This window comes from Fundulus heteroclitus, chromosome 13 (assembly GCF_011125445.2).
Source record: "Fundulus heteroclitus isolate FHET01 chromosome 13, MU-UCD_Fhet_4.1, whole genome shotgun sequence".
NCBI lineage: Eukaryota > Metazoa > Chordata > Actinopteri > Cyprinodontiformes > Fundulidae > Fundulus > Fundulus heteroclitus.
In genome coordinates, this window is record NC_046373.1 from 40405943 (window position 1) to 40420827 (window position 14885).

Sequence of the window (14885 nt, forward strand, 5' to 3'; positions counted from 1 at the left end):
GTAGTTTTTAAAAAACTAAAGGAGACACACAACCTCATGAATCAGGATACCTACAACTACGACATTATTTAGGACAAGAAACTACAAAAAGGAATCTAGAATCAACATGGTGACTAGTACGACTTACAGTGTGAAAAAGACAATAAAATACAAAAACAACAACAACAAAAAAAACACCCTTAACTCATAAAAAATAATCCTAAACTAAACAAAACAAATCACTCAATAACTCAGAAATGCGTCACGTTTACGTCAGGCGCTCATGAGCACTGCGGTCAGTTTGCCACATTAGGAATAATTTGAGCCTGATAAGCGTTTATATTCAAGTTGATCAGATTATTAATCGTCATAAACCACCGCTCTCATTTGGATTACAATTTAATTCCCTAATCTGATCACAATATTCTGACTGCCGTATTTACATGCACTGTAGTCCAACTGTTTTTAATTTTAGTTTCTATTCTCCCATGTTCGATTTTGTTTCTACATTTTATTCTTACTTGCTTTTATTCTGTTTTATTTTTCTATATTTTAATCATGTAAAGCACTTTGCATTGTCTCTGTACTAAAATGTGCTATACAAATAAATTTGCCTTGCCTTGCCTTACATGATGATTTTTTTATTCCAATCAGCCATTTATTCCGATTAATTTCGTCCGTGTAAACGTAGCTAGTCACTGGATGCAACCTAAGAGAGAAAACATTTTAACCAACTTGTCTGGATGATTTGATTGAGCTGACTTTGGAAACAGCCTTGAGACGACATGTGTTGTGAATCGTAGCTGTATAAATAATCTGAAATTTATTTAATTTTATTGAACACTGAACAATCTTCAAAACGCCCAGGGAGGTATCACTCAACGCCACATTTAGAGGTTCACTGCAAAAACAGAACTACAAATAAGTAAAATGTTCTTAAAATTAGTGTATTTGTTCTTGATTTGAGCAGGTAAATAACACTATTTGCCAATGGAATAAGATTTTTGCACTTAAAATAGGAACAATTCATCCCCATCATCTTATTTCAAGTGCAGGATGTCTAATTATCTTATTTTAGGGGTCAAAATACTCATTTCATTGGCAGGTAATCTTATTTACCTACTCAAATTAAGGATAAATACACTATCGTTAAGAACATTTTACTTATTTTTAGATCCATTTTTGCAGTGTTTAAAGGATATTCTGGCTGTTGGGACAGAATAAAGGTGTGAAGGTTTAAAAGAATGGCCTCTGTGCTCTTTAGAAGTTTTTTTCCCCAGTGTGAATCTAGTTAAACACACTGAATGAAGCATTTTGATGCATCGACATCGACACATTTCTGTTTGTTCCAGAATGTTCTTGTTTTCTTCGTCGTCCCTCGGGTCTTCAGCCTCGGAGGCGCAGACTAACGACCGCATACCTTCTCCAGCTCCCGCTGCCTCTCCCTCTGCTCCAGGGTGTGCACGGCACTCTGGGAAAAGGCCCGGGGACGGGGCTGCTGGGCCCCCAGAGGCCCCCCTCGACGCTCCGATCCCCCAGGCCAGCCCGGCCCCCCCGGCACGCCTCCCTTTCCTTCCAGCACCTGGGACTCCGACAGCATGTCTGAGGGGAAGAGAGGAAAGACTCGTCAGGGACCAGATCGATAAACCTTCACAGAAACAGGGGATTATATTTCTCTGTACTGCTGGAAACAGGAGAGCAGGCGCCGCTTTGTCATTTGCATGGCGAGAATTTAAAAGCAAAAATGTATTTAAAACGTAATTTGGTACCAAAGTAAACCAACTGTCCACACGGCAGATGAATTAATATGCTGATGAAGACTGCAGCTGCTCCAGCCTGATTATTTACACTGCAAAAAGGGAACTAAAAGTACATAAAATCTTCTTAAAATTTGTAACCTTTTCCTTGATTTGAGCAGCTAAATAAGATTATTTGCCAATGGAATGAGAATTTCTAACCCTAAAATAAGATAATTAGCTAAACTGCACTTGAAATAAGATGATAGAGATGAATTGTTTTCATTTTAAGTACAAAAATCTTATTCCATTGGCAAATAATCTGATTTACCAGCTCAAATCAAAGAAAAATACACTAATTTCAAGAGGATTTTACCTGCTTTTAGTTCCCTTTTTGCAGTGTATGCAAATGTTGCAAGTCCAACAATCTAATAAATGTCTTCTCTGCCTTTTTTCTGACCATATAGGTCGGTCAATCAGCGCTGAAGAGGCCACGTTCTCTGGGTAGATGCCCGGTTCACAGCGTTTTGCATCACATGGCACCTTTACTCCAGTATCTTCCTCATCAGCCACGTGTGTTGTAACAGCCTCAGTCTGGTGCTAATTAATTGTTTCTGAGCTTTTAAACGTGGCATTTCCCCCTCACCCTGTTTTATGTCATTCTTCCACACCTCTGATGTCTTGGTGCATTATAAAAAACAGAAATGTGCTTCTTCTTTTCCACCTCCTCCCCCACCAGGGTCCTTCTAGGTGTGAATAAAAGTTCTCAACTGCGGGTAATTGGTCAAATTTTAGACACAGTTCTGGTTCTGTTGGAGTTTTCCTCTCCACTGTCGCCTCATGTATGCTCAGTATGAGGGATTGCTGCAAAGCCATCAACAATGCAGACGACTGTCCACTGTGGCTCTACGCTCTTTCAGGAGGAGTGGATGCTGCTGTCAGTAGCTTTGTTTATGTACACAATATTTCACAATCGAATTTAAATGTATTTGGATTAAATAATCAGATTGTAGCTCTAGGAGATTCTTCGCTGATGTTTATCTACGCAGGCAGGTGAGAAATAAAATGTTGTGACCCCAAATATTCTTTAATTATAGAGAAAATAATCATTTTCTGTGTGTAAAAAAAACATTATTTATCACGTATATGAACATTAACTTTCTCATATAAGGAATGGTGTTACAAACATTGCACTGCAAAAGGGAACTAAAACTAAGTAATTTTTTTCTTGAAATTAGTGCATTTGTCGTTGATTTGAGCTGCTAAATAAGATTATCTGCCAATGGACTAAGTATTTCTACCCCTGAAATAAGATAATTAGATATACTGTATTTAAAATAAGATGACAGAAATGAGCTGTTCCTATTTTAAGCTTAAAAATCTTATTCCATTGGCAGATCATTTAAACTTGCTGCTCAAAACAATGACAAATACACTAATTTCAAGACATTTTTACCTACTTTTACCGTTCCTACTTTTTTTACCTTTCCTTTTTGCAGTGTGCAGCTGCACATTTAGGCATGTTTTTTTAAAGAATCTCCAGCACAACACCTGTGCATATTCCTTGGATTGTTGGCGTCTACCTTTACCCACCTATGCTCTCAGACATGCTCCTCTCCCGCAGTTCCTTCGGGGTCCCGCGGCCCTCAGACAGAGACTTCCTGCGGTCCTTGTTGCACCACTTCCAGTCAGGGTGGGCTTTGAAGTGGGCCTCTTTCACCTGCAGCAGGAGGAGAAGGAGATTAACGGCCCTGCCGAACAGAAACTCCTCGGAAAAGCATCCAAAAACAACTAATTTCTTTACATGTCTTCCTGGACTTTGCAGTTTTTTGTGTTTATATTAACAGTGTTGCTGCTAAAAATCTGAATTATCTGCCTGTCAAACTGTCTCTTTGCTGTTTTTCATTGTCCGGTAAAAAAAAAAAGGAACAAATTTTGTCTTTGATGCAATAATATGAACATTTCTCAGCAAAAAATCGGTTATTGAACCGAGAGGGAGCAAAAAAAAAAAGGACCCAAAGTCTAAAAAATGACTTAAAAAGTGTTTAAATCTACTGATGGAGACAACTATAACTGCTTAGAAGTAGAAAAACTATTTTTTTTTTTACTGAAAACACAGTTAGGGCTTTGATGGTAACCTGAAAGGCCAGGTCGTGGTACTTCTGCTTCTCGTTGGGCCCCAGAGCGTACCACCACTCGCCCAGGATCTTGCTGACGGTCCGGTTGTCCTGGTTGGGATGCCGCTGGTGCACCAGAGCTCGGTGGCGTTTGCTGAAGATCATGAAGGCGTTCATGGGACGCCGGATGTGGTCCTTCTCTCTCTGCTTGGATTTCAGGAGCAAAAAAAAAATGTTTGTTAAGCTGTAGTACAGACATGCTTTCTATTCACGGTGCCTTGCATAAGAAAGCTGCGGTGTAATTCATCCAGATTTTATCTTTAGCAGCAGAAAACTGTGAGGTGGAAACAGCACTGCAGCATTTCGTCTTCTATGAAATCTCTTAAAGGTGTTAATATTAGATCAAATTACGCTGTGAGTCGCCTTATTTGTCAACAGAAGAGCTTTTTAAGGGAAATACAGGCGTTCATCTCTAAAAACTCAGCCTGGAAAGGGAAGTTGGGGGTCAGATTTCGTTTTTGCTATTTAATTTTTTTCTTAATTATGCACAAATGTTTATAAAGTTCCCTGATAAATGAATAATAATGTGAGGATCTAATGACAAGGGTGATCCTAGAAGTTGGGTCGTAGTGGCAGAGCAGGGGATCCACATGCAGAGGCCATCAGGCCTCAACGCAGCTGTCTGGGGTTCGAACCCCCAACCTTGACACCTCAGACTCAGAGACCATTTGGTTGGTAACTTAACGACGATTCTTTTCAACCAATCAGTGAGTTTCTTTTCTTCCAATTAAGGTCAGACATGTTTTCAAACTGTTGCTTTAATATGTTTTAGCAGTGCATTTATATATATTTGAATTTCTTTATAGTTTTATGTCAAACCGCCTTTTACTGTTCATATTTCATCGTTGAATTGCACCATTTCCACTGTTTCTCCTTTAAGTGCAGCTTCACATACCCAAAAACAAGTTTCTCAACAGGGACAATGGAAGTATATTGAATTTAAATTTCCCTAATATGCCCCCCCCCCCCATGTCCCCCCTGATTTTTCATGTATCTGTGCGTTCATTGGACCTCTGTGAGCAACAAAACACTGAGGCTACACCAGTATTACCCCTGTCCAAAAACCAGAGATTATAACAAGTTACATGGCTTACTAAAGGAATTAAATTACAAAAATAACTTCTGTTTAATTACTTAGTTTCGATACAACTGATTTGGCCTGATTGCATGAAAAAAAACAAAAAATTTTGATTTTTTTAATGAGCTTTAGGGGTTCTGCTAAGGAAGAACTGACAAACATGTACATGTTTCAGAGTTCAATTTATAGCAGTTAAATTATGTGTGAATGACTGTAGTGTAAAGCGCTTTGGGGTCGTCAGACTTAATAAAGCGCTGTACAAGTACAAGACAGTTATAAAAATATATATATATATATATATATATATATATATATATATATATATATATATTTTTTTTTTTTTATTGCTGTAGTCCTCAGGCATGCGCTCATAAAATGAAATAATGCAGAGCTGCCTTTCAAAAACGGAGGTGGAACAAGAAGCCTGGTCAGAAACCAGCAGAAGCCGTTCACTGCAAAGGTTCTCCAGGAACAAACAGCAGGTGTAGCACACAAACGGCACTTAGGTTCTCAGATGAGCAGATCCCAAAAACACAGCCACACAAACAGCTGACGTGCAGCAGGAGTAACAACCTGCCCAGCTAGATTTGTCACCGCCCTTCTATCTGATATTTGCCAACAAAGTACCACAAAATGTTTAAAAGAAATGCAAAAATCGTTGCAGAATGTTTTTTTTTAGTACAAAGCAGGAATCTAAAGCACAGACTAGATATGTCAAGTTTATATTTATTGCATTTCTTTGATATAAGTTTGATGGAGAAAGTTGGAATGGATCCTGATGACTGCGCGTTAGTATTTAGCGTTTTACTCCTGAATATAATCCAGTGCATCCAATTAACCCTAATTAGTAAAGAGGGTCCAGCTGTGTGTAATTTAATCTCAGTATAAATGCAGCTGAAGGCCTTTGAGGTCTGTTAGAGAACATCACAGAACATCCAGCATCATGGAGACAGAGGAACCTAGCAGACGGGTCAGGGAGGAGGTTCTGGTCCAGTTTCCAGCAGGTCAGGTTCTACAGAACCTCCCAGAGTTCTGATCATCATGTGGACCTGGAGAGAGGATGGACCACCTGCAGACCTACCAGGACATGGACGTCCACCTGGACTGACAGGCTGGACCAGGAGAGCATTGATCAGAGAAGCAGGAGGAATATGGTGGCTCTGGAGGAGCTGCAGAGTTTCACAGATCGAGTTGTGCTCTCTACATATCTGGGCTCGGATAGAAACCAGAGTATGAGGCACAGCAAACATTTGGAGGAGGATGCTCCTGGTCACATGAGACCAAACCAAAGTTTTTGTTGGTCTACACATGAAATTCGACACAGGGTGGGAAACGAAGACTCTGGCTGGTGCAGAGGTTCTCCTTCCAGCAGGACAACAACCCAAAACATAAAGCCAGAGCAACACGGGAACGGCCTAGTCAAAGTCCAGACCTAAATCTGACTGAGAATCTGTGGTAAAACTGGATAATTGCTGTTAACAGATGTTCGAGCTGACGAAAGGTGAAGAGGTTCAGTGCTTATAAACAGGCCAGGGTTGTGCGCTCAATCTGCAGGAATACCAGTGAAATGCATCAAACTCCGGGTTAGTAATGCGACAAAGACACATTAACACCTCTGCGTCTGATAACCGAAGCTCTGCCCAGGCGACTCACCTTCCTGTCTGCGTCTTTGGGCAGGGCGCTGAGCGACTGCGTGCGTCTCTTCATGGGTCCGGCGGAGGGAGACGGGTCGTTGGCCACGCCGGGGGAAAACCTGCATCCACAGACACAGCAAAGGGAAACTGAAAGTCCAGCCGGGTTTGGAAACCAGGGGAGAATCCTCCATGGGAGGGGATTTCAGGAAACTAGAGAGTCCACGGTCATTTATTTTTTTTTTTTAAGGAAGGAAAGTTAAAACTTTACAACCTGTTACTGATCTGAGTAACTTTAGCAACACGGGGGAGTGTCGAGGAAAACTGGGAGGACGTATCGTCCCAAAACACCTTAAGGTTCAACGTTTTCTGAAGCTTCTTTCATTTTTTCCCCTAAACAGTTCAAAAGGGCAAAAAACTGATTACTGCAGAAGATAATTTCATTTAAAACGTATCACAGTCAGGTTTTTACACGTAATTCTAAAAAGTATTAACTTTTATCTAAGAACTGAGATGGTTTGTAGTAGATCTGAGATAAGAAGGATAAAGAAAGCCCTTTTAAGTCCCTAAATCAAGAAGAACCAGCCGCTGCAGACTCAGTCGGTTTTCAGGGTTTCACATCTTTTGCCTCAATAGTTCTGCTTTTATTCATCTTCAGACAGATTAAAGCGTGGTTACCTCCCACTGTGAAGCACGTAGGGGGGATCTGAGTGGGTTTGTTGCATGCAAAGATGGCGGCGTGGCGCCATCCTGCTGCGTGGCGCTCCAGAAACCTGCTTGGTGGGTCGTCGAACACCCAGAGTGAGCAGGAACTTCTCAGAAACAAAAGAAGAGCATAAAAGCTGCCTGTCTTTTTTGCTGCCGCCTTCGTCTTATACGATTTGTTTTTGGTTGGGTGAAAGATTTGAAACTATATGGTGATAAATTATTATAAGAGCGTCTGGACTGTATGAGGAAAACGTGCAGGAAGCAACCCCTCAGGAAGGTCACGGTTTCCACCATCCTCACAGAAAATGTGGATGTTGTGACGAAGAACTAAAATCCAGATTTACTTGGATGGTTTTCTTCTGCGTTCATTCTCCTCCTGAAAGTAAATAAAACCCAAAGGAAAACTGAAACCGGACATCGGGGGCATTGGGTCACCCAACGGAGGGGCGGAGTGATTTTACACATTTGGGAATAATATGTAATGCGCCTTATAGTCCCAAAAGTACGAGTAATATTTTCTTATTAAGCTCAGACATAAATTAAAAGTTATTCCTTCAGTTTTTGCAAAACATCTGCTGACAAAAACAACCTTTTTATTTTATTTTATAACAATAGCCTCATTATTATTGCGTCTAAAAAACGTTAAATAGCAAAAATGGTTTTGTGCGATCTGGGTGAGATTACGTAAGGATTTTTCCTCCTCTTTCTTTGACAGCGGCTCCTAAACTGCTGGAAATAAAGGCAGTTTACGTGCTTAAACGGGGCGCACCAAATCTTTTTTGCACTTCTTATCCACTGTGGAGGCAATCTTTAAAGATCAGGTGCAGCACCTCTTCTTTTTGCTCTCAAAGTTTCCTTTCTGTCGACGCAACTTAGCGCTCCGTCTGACCCGTTCACCTGGGGGGACCCCACCTCTGATCAGATTGGCCCCTGCAGGTTTCCTGGACACGTCCCACGCAGCGATTTTAAAACTCCTATAGCCTGAACTCTGTCACTAACTGCGATTATTTTGATTATTGTCAAAATATTTCTGTGGGGAAAAAAAACGAGGAAGCAAAGGAAGCTTAACGACAGCAGGAAGGTGAATAGAAGACGGAGAGGAATCCAAGAGCCGGTTTGCTTGAGGATTAAATGTCATCTTTATTTTGTGTAACTGCACTGCAAAAACGGATCTAAAAATAAGTAAAATGTTCTTAAAATTAGTGTATTTATCCTTGATTTGAGCAGGTAAATAAGATTATCTGCCAATGGAATGAGTATTTTGACCCCTAAAATAAGATAATTAGACATCCTGCACTTGAAATAAGATGATGAAGATGAATTGTTCCTATTTTAAGTGCAAAAATCTTATTCCATTGGCAAATCATCTTATTTACCTGCTCAAATCAGGGACAAATACATTCATTTTAAAGAATATTTTACTTATTTCTAGTTCCATTTTTGCAGTGTGTTTTCACGTACGGAGGCGTTTCCATTTGTCATTTTTGCCTCAGCGGCTAAACAAAAACAGCAACCCTGGTAAGTCTGAGACAAATCCCAGAGGTCGATAAATGTGTCCACTTTGTTTTTCATCAATGACACTCGTCGTTTAAAAAAAAACAGAGAGACCCAGGTAGGAGGATCGGGCATTTGTTCGGAAGGCCCTTCGACCCTGAAGCATTCATAACCACAGCAGCATCCAGACGTCTGAGTCACTGTGAAAGAGAAACAAGCCAGACAGATGCAGACAGGCAGCCCGAGAGGAGCCAACGAGTACGCGGCGTACAACTCCTGCCAGACAGACAAACAAACAGTCGGAGGCAGCGGAGACAAAGGCGCCGGTTCCTTTTCAGTCCTGCTGGCGAGGGTGGATCTCTGTGCACCTGCTTCGCTGAGGCCTTGAGCTTTAACGGCGCCGACTACACGACGAGCTGCATCTCATCACAGCTACTACCCACTTCGTTATGAGTCACAAGCAGAGAGGCGGCGAGGGGCTCGCTCAGAAAATCGTCTTGTTTGGGTTTAAGCTTGCAAATATCTTCACAGATGTTGTGTTTTTAGCTTAAAAACTAAATTCAGAGGGACTACACTGCAAAAAGGGAACTAAATGTAAGTGAAATTTTCTTGAAATCAGTGTATTTTCCTACGATTAGAGCAGGTAAATAAGACTATTTGCCAATGGAATAAGATTTTTGCACTTAAAATAGGAACGATTCATCTCCATCATCTTATTTCAAGTGCAGGATATGTAACTATCTTATTTTAGGGGTAAAAATACTCATTCCATTGGCAAATAATCTTATTTACCTGCTCATATCAAGGGCAAATACATTCATTTCAAGAAAATTTTACTTAATTTTAGTTCTCTTTTTGCAGTGTCTTTTTGTTATTATTTCAAGTGCAGGATATGTAATTATCTTATTTTAGGGGTAAAAATACTGATTCTGTTGGCAAATGGTCTTATTGAGCTGCTCAAATCAAGGAAAAATATACTAATTTTAAGAAAAATGTTCACTTACTTTTAGTTCCCTTTTTGCAGTGTATAAGTTCGAACTATAAGTCGCACTTTTTTTCATAGCTTGGCCGATCCTGTGACTTATATATATTTTAATGGTAATTCATCTTGACTAATCAAGGAGTAAACATTACCGTCTATAGTATATATATTCATTGTATCATGATGGAGTAAAAAAGCTTAGAGTAACGAGACGTATGAGCTGAGTTGAACGCTCCTTCCCCGCCCCCCGTTGGCGTTGCAATCAGGCAAAACAAACCAACCCCCAGACAGACATTATGATGAACAAAATCCCGGTTTTTGTTAGAGCAATCTGGTCACCTTAACTTAAAAATGTATTGAAACATTAACTTATAGAGAACAAAGACTGACAACATGCAGCAGAGCGTTGCAGCTCTAAGGAAACAGACACGACAGAACCCTATTACTGGGCTGTCTGTGAAGCTAATAGCAGCTAGCGCTAGCTTACAGTTCAGTTGTCTGGGCGCGTTACAACTTCACTGATGCGTTTAGTCTGGTGCAACTTATATGTATTTTTTTCCTCTTTATGATGCATTTTTGACTGATGCGACTTATATTCCAGAGCGACTTATTGTCCGAAAAATACGGTAAAACGGCCTCGTACCAAGGAACTATTGAGCGGTGGAACCACAGAGCTAGATCGCTCAGATTTCAGCATTAAATAAAACTTTTCTAGCCGCTTCACACACCTGTTGGATAATAATAACAACAACAAAAGAGAAAACTCACGGATCATCTGTGTCGCTCTCTGTCTCGCTGTCGGCCCCGCCCCTGTCTGCAGAAGGATTGTCATTGGTCGGGGGAGGGCGTGACGGCGACCCTCTGTCCGGCTCCGGGGGGCCCGCCCGCCCTTCGCTCACCAGGGCCACACCGCAGCGAGGCTCTGGGAAATAAAAAAAACAACCGGGGTTACGATTCAAAGACGAATCAAGGCCAGAGGCGGTTCTTGCAAACATTCTGCTACACTTCCTCAGTATTCGGTTTCGTTTCCAGCTGTGAAATTCTGGCCAGAACTGCTGGAACCGGGTCGGCTGGTGCAGGAGGTCCACCTCACTCACACGCACCTTTTCGGCTCTTTGCTACAGGACAACGATCAGAGCTTTTGCAATGACCGCCTCAAACATCGACCCATTTGTTCAAAACCTTTAGCTTCATGGCATGCCGTAATGTCTTGATGCCGTCTAATTTGTGAAGCGCACCGGTCCCTCCTGCAGTAAAAGAGCCCACTGCTACATGATGCTGCCACCATCGTACGTCAAAGTAAATAAAAATTAAGCTTATGGAACAAAAACAAAATTTTTAGTTCCATTAGACTATAGGATATGCCTCCAAAATGAGCTCTTTGTCCCCTCTGAAATGATGGCTTCTTCCTCCCTGAGAGGCCTTTCAGTCCATATCGGGGCTCGTTCCAATGTGGATTATGACTTCAGCACCATCTTCACTCGGTCTTTAACTTTTCTGGGGTTCATTCACACATTCTGGGACAAAGATCCCATCTCCTTTCAGAACGCTGTGATGGCTGGACTTTCTCATGGTGTTTATATCGGGACACAAATGTATCCAGTCTGAACGTTGGTGTTCACTGAAGCTAAACCTGCCGAAGCTCAGATGTGACGCAGAGTTGACTGATGTGAGTAAATGTTCTGATATGAGGCTCTTAGAGTTGCTGTAGATCAGTTTATTTAATTAATAACGGCTGGTGTTTGATCACGCCGAGCTGCTGCTTTGCTGAGGGTCAGGCTCAGTCCTGCATTATTTAATATTGTTTTATTAATTAAGCAATTAACCAGCATTATGGTAGTTCCGCGATACTGTCGCTAGATGGCGCCACATCTGTTTAAATCTGGTCATCGCGCCTGGGAGAAAATTATTTTTCGGCTCAAAAAGGCCCATCAATATGGAGGCTTGGTGTATATAACCTTATTTTATTGTGATCGAACGGTTTTTGGTCTTTTTTTTATAAGCGTATTACGTGGCTATGTACCTTTAAATAATGCACGTTTATATTTTGTGGAGCCGGTAAAATAGATAAATAAATAAATAAATAAATAAAATCACAATATAGTTTTTATTTTAATATAGTTTATTATTTTAGATTTTGGGCCACGTGATTAAACGTTCGGACACCCCTGCTACGGTGTATGTAAATATTAAGCTGGCTGGCTGGATTGGTAAATAAAATAAAATCTCTTTGCTTAAAGGAACTTCTGTTCAGGTTTGATCAGTTAAATATTAGATTTCGAGCCGGAAACGAATCAGTGCAGCCCTTTAATTTTGCACCAGGCTAAAAGCTCTGAATCTGAATTCACAGTCATTACCTACATCTGGTGCACGCTGATATTTTCCTGTGCACATCGGGGGTGTCAGCTTCCCATTGGCTAGATATGGAAACAGACGGTAGAAGGAAAAGTAGTTTGGGAGCCAAACTGAGAGATGCTGCCCTCTTTTGGAGGACTACCCTGGGTCTTGTCGTCCATGTCAAATATCCCACCCCTGCTTAGAGATTAGCTCTGAAAGCTGTTTGCTTAAAATCGTGTTAATCAAAGAGAAGTGTTTTAATTATAATTTATGAGTGAACTGTGCTGATCTGCAGGTGAATCGTTATTTGGGGAAACGCTGACTCGGCTGCTGGTTTCACTGTGCCACACACAGCATGTCAGAGCCCCGGTTGGTCCAAAGAGAAGCTGCCGGGTCGTGTTGCTACCTTTGCTCTGATTAACAAGCTGCTGGCCATCGGCGGGCTGGGCGGCTTCTCCTGATTGGCTGGAGTCCAGGAAAGGGACGAGCGAATGCCAAGGGAACACTGGCACTGACCGAGGCTCCACGTTGGTCCAAACTGTGGGAAAAGAGAGGAGCAGAAGAGCAAGAAACAAGGTGAAATGTGATTATGTTTGTCACGACTTCAGAGGAAAAGACAATGTTCCGCCCTCTGGCTGCGGGTTCCAATGAAAAACAGGGTTTCACAGAAACCCCGTGAGCAGCGAGTCCATGAATAGAGCATTCAGACACCTCCTCTGTCCAACCCTGACACATATACATATCGGCCCGCAGCATAACGAGGGTTGCAGGGTCATGTGCTGAGTGGACAGGATGAGGGAACCAGTTAGACTTCCCTCGGTTCGGATGTCTGCTTCGCTTTAGAGCAGGCGTGTCCAACATGCGGCCCGGGGGCCGTTTGTGGCCCCTGTGCTGATTCTGGGCGGCCCGTCCAACTGCATTTCAAGAAAGATTTGGTCCACCAGCACAGGTGGCTGATGCAGATGGAAGCTTTTAGTCATTTTAATTTTAATTAGGGCAAAATTGTTAGAGAAATGTTAAAATCCTACAATTTAAAATGTTAAGCACAACATAAAGTATTCATCTTTCAATAAACACACTTTTGGTTTCATAGTAACTTCTATTCAATGACATTTAATTACTCAAATGCAGACTTTGGAGCATTAAAATCTGCTTTGTGTTCAATTATTAAAATTGGCTTATTGCAGCAAGTGTTTTCAAAGAACAACTGACCCAAATACTGTTCTTATATTGCTAGACCAATAAGAGTTCAGCCTATTATTGTTAAAGAGGCAACTTAAATTATTCAAAATAATTAGCAAACTTTTGAATTTTGGATCTACAATTATTTACACATTCATTTCCTACAAACAATCTTGACTAATATATTTATTTAAAATGATCATATTTTGTAGAGCAGATAAAAAAAAATAGTGTTAATATTTTGGTCCCTGGTTTAAAGTCTGAACTAAAATAATGCAGATTGCTAAAACTGAAAGACGATTATGCTATCTCTAAAAAAAGCCTCCCAGGACACCAATCTACATTTTTCACATTTCTTTCCCTTTACAACCAAGACTTGTGATAAAAGGAAAACCACACATGCTCTGCTTGAGATGCCAACACATAATATAGATTTTAGCAGACAAGCTTCCCTCCGCCTGCAAACTCCATCCTGCAGCCCTAAAATCTCCAGTTGCTATTAATAATCTGCTAATTTAGTATTTGAAATGAAAACCTTCAGCTCATTCAAAATGGAGATGCAGATACGGTGCAGCAAATGTAAATGACGGCTACGTGTTTGCTGCTGGGTACACCCTCTGCCGGGTTTTATGATCAGATATCACATGGTTATTATGACTGCATCGGGACCTTTGCACTGTTTACAACTTTCCGGTAGTTTTTTTGTTTTTTTTTAACTTACACGTCTGTTTGCATGAGGAACTTCTGCTGAGGAAGTGAGGCTTATTGAAATGCTTCACGCAGATAAAGCGGATTGGTTAAAGTGGGCGGAAACGGGGGGGTAGCACTGCTGACAAGGGAACTTCACCGAGTCAGGGCTCATGTGAACACGTGTGTGTCTGAGGTCATTTACGGCTCCACCGCAGCAGCTCGTTAACTAGAAGACGGTCTTTAATGGTCCGGGACACATCAGCAGCCCAGCTGATCCTGATTTTTTTTTTTTTTTTTTTTTTTTTACAGCAGACTTCAAAGATCTGATAAGCGTAGAAACTGTGTTGCTTTTTTTTTTTTTTTACGTAACAGAAACAAACAAACTTGAGTCAGATAGCTGGAGGCCTCGGCAGCCAAGATACACAGTGAGTGTAATGTTCTAGAGTTAAATGGACATGCACTGGCTGAACTTTTCTTGGCTGATTCCTCGGTTTTTCACAACGCCAATAAAATGCTTTTTCTTTTTTTTTTTCTTGTAAAAACCCTGAAGCACAAATCTGCTTGTAACAATGCTGTTTGTTCAGGTGGGAGGGCAAACCCTAGACATGTCCATCACTCGGAAACACAGAAACAAAATTACACGCAGACACTCACTCCTGAGGGCAATTTAGAGTATCTGTTAACCCAACAGTCATGTTCTCTGGCTGTGGGAGGAACCCAAAATACACAGAGAGAACCAAAATATGCACAGGCAGAAAGCCCCCGGGCCGGGATTTGAACCAAGGTCTTTCTTACTAACAACCGATCCACTGTGCAGCTCTCAACAACAACTCCAGAGCATAATTTTTCCCCTGGCAGAGACTCCTGGTATCTCCTGCTATGATTTAATTA

General features: G+C 41.2%; 1 protein-coding gene across 5 annotated transcripts in view; it reads right to left on the reverse strand.

Moving 5' to 3' along the window:
• Positions 1–14885, reverse strand: part of cica (capicua transcriptional repressor a) — a 69011-nt gene that overhangs the window by 23714 nt on the left and 30412 nt on the right. For 4 of the 5 annotated variants that reach the window (XM_036145785.1, XM_036145789.1, XM_036145786.1 and 1 more), the window contains exons 4-9: positions 12529–12660; positions 10554–10707; positions 6624–6723; positions 3854–4039; positions 3309–3435; positions 1400–1581 (exon numbers count right to left, since the gene is read on the reverse strand). In XM_036145785.1, coding sequence (XP_036001678.1) covers positions 1400–1581; positions 3309–3435; positions 3854–4039; positions 6624–6723; positions 10554–10707; positions 12529–12660 — 881 coding nt within the window. The remainder of the gene's footprint in view (positions 1–1399; positions 1582–3308; positions 3436–3853; positions 4040–6623; positions 6724–10553; positions 10708–12528; positions 12661–14885) is intronic. The other variant, XM_036145788.1, reaches the window with a different exon arrangement.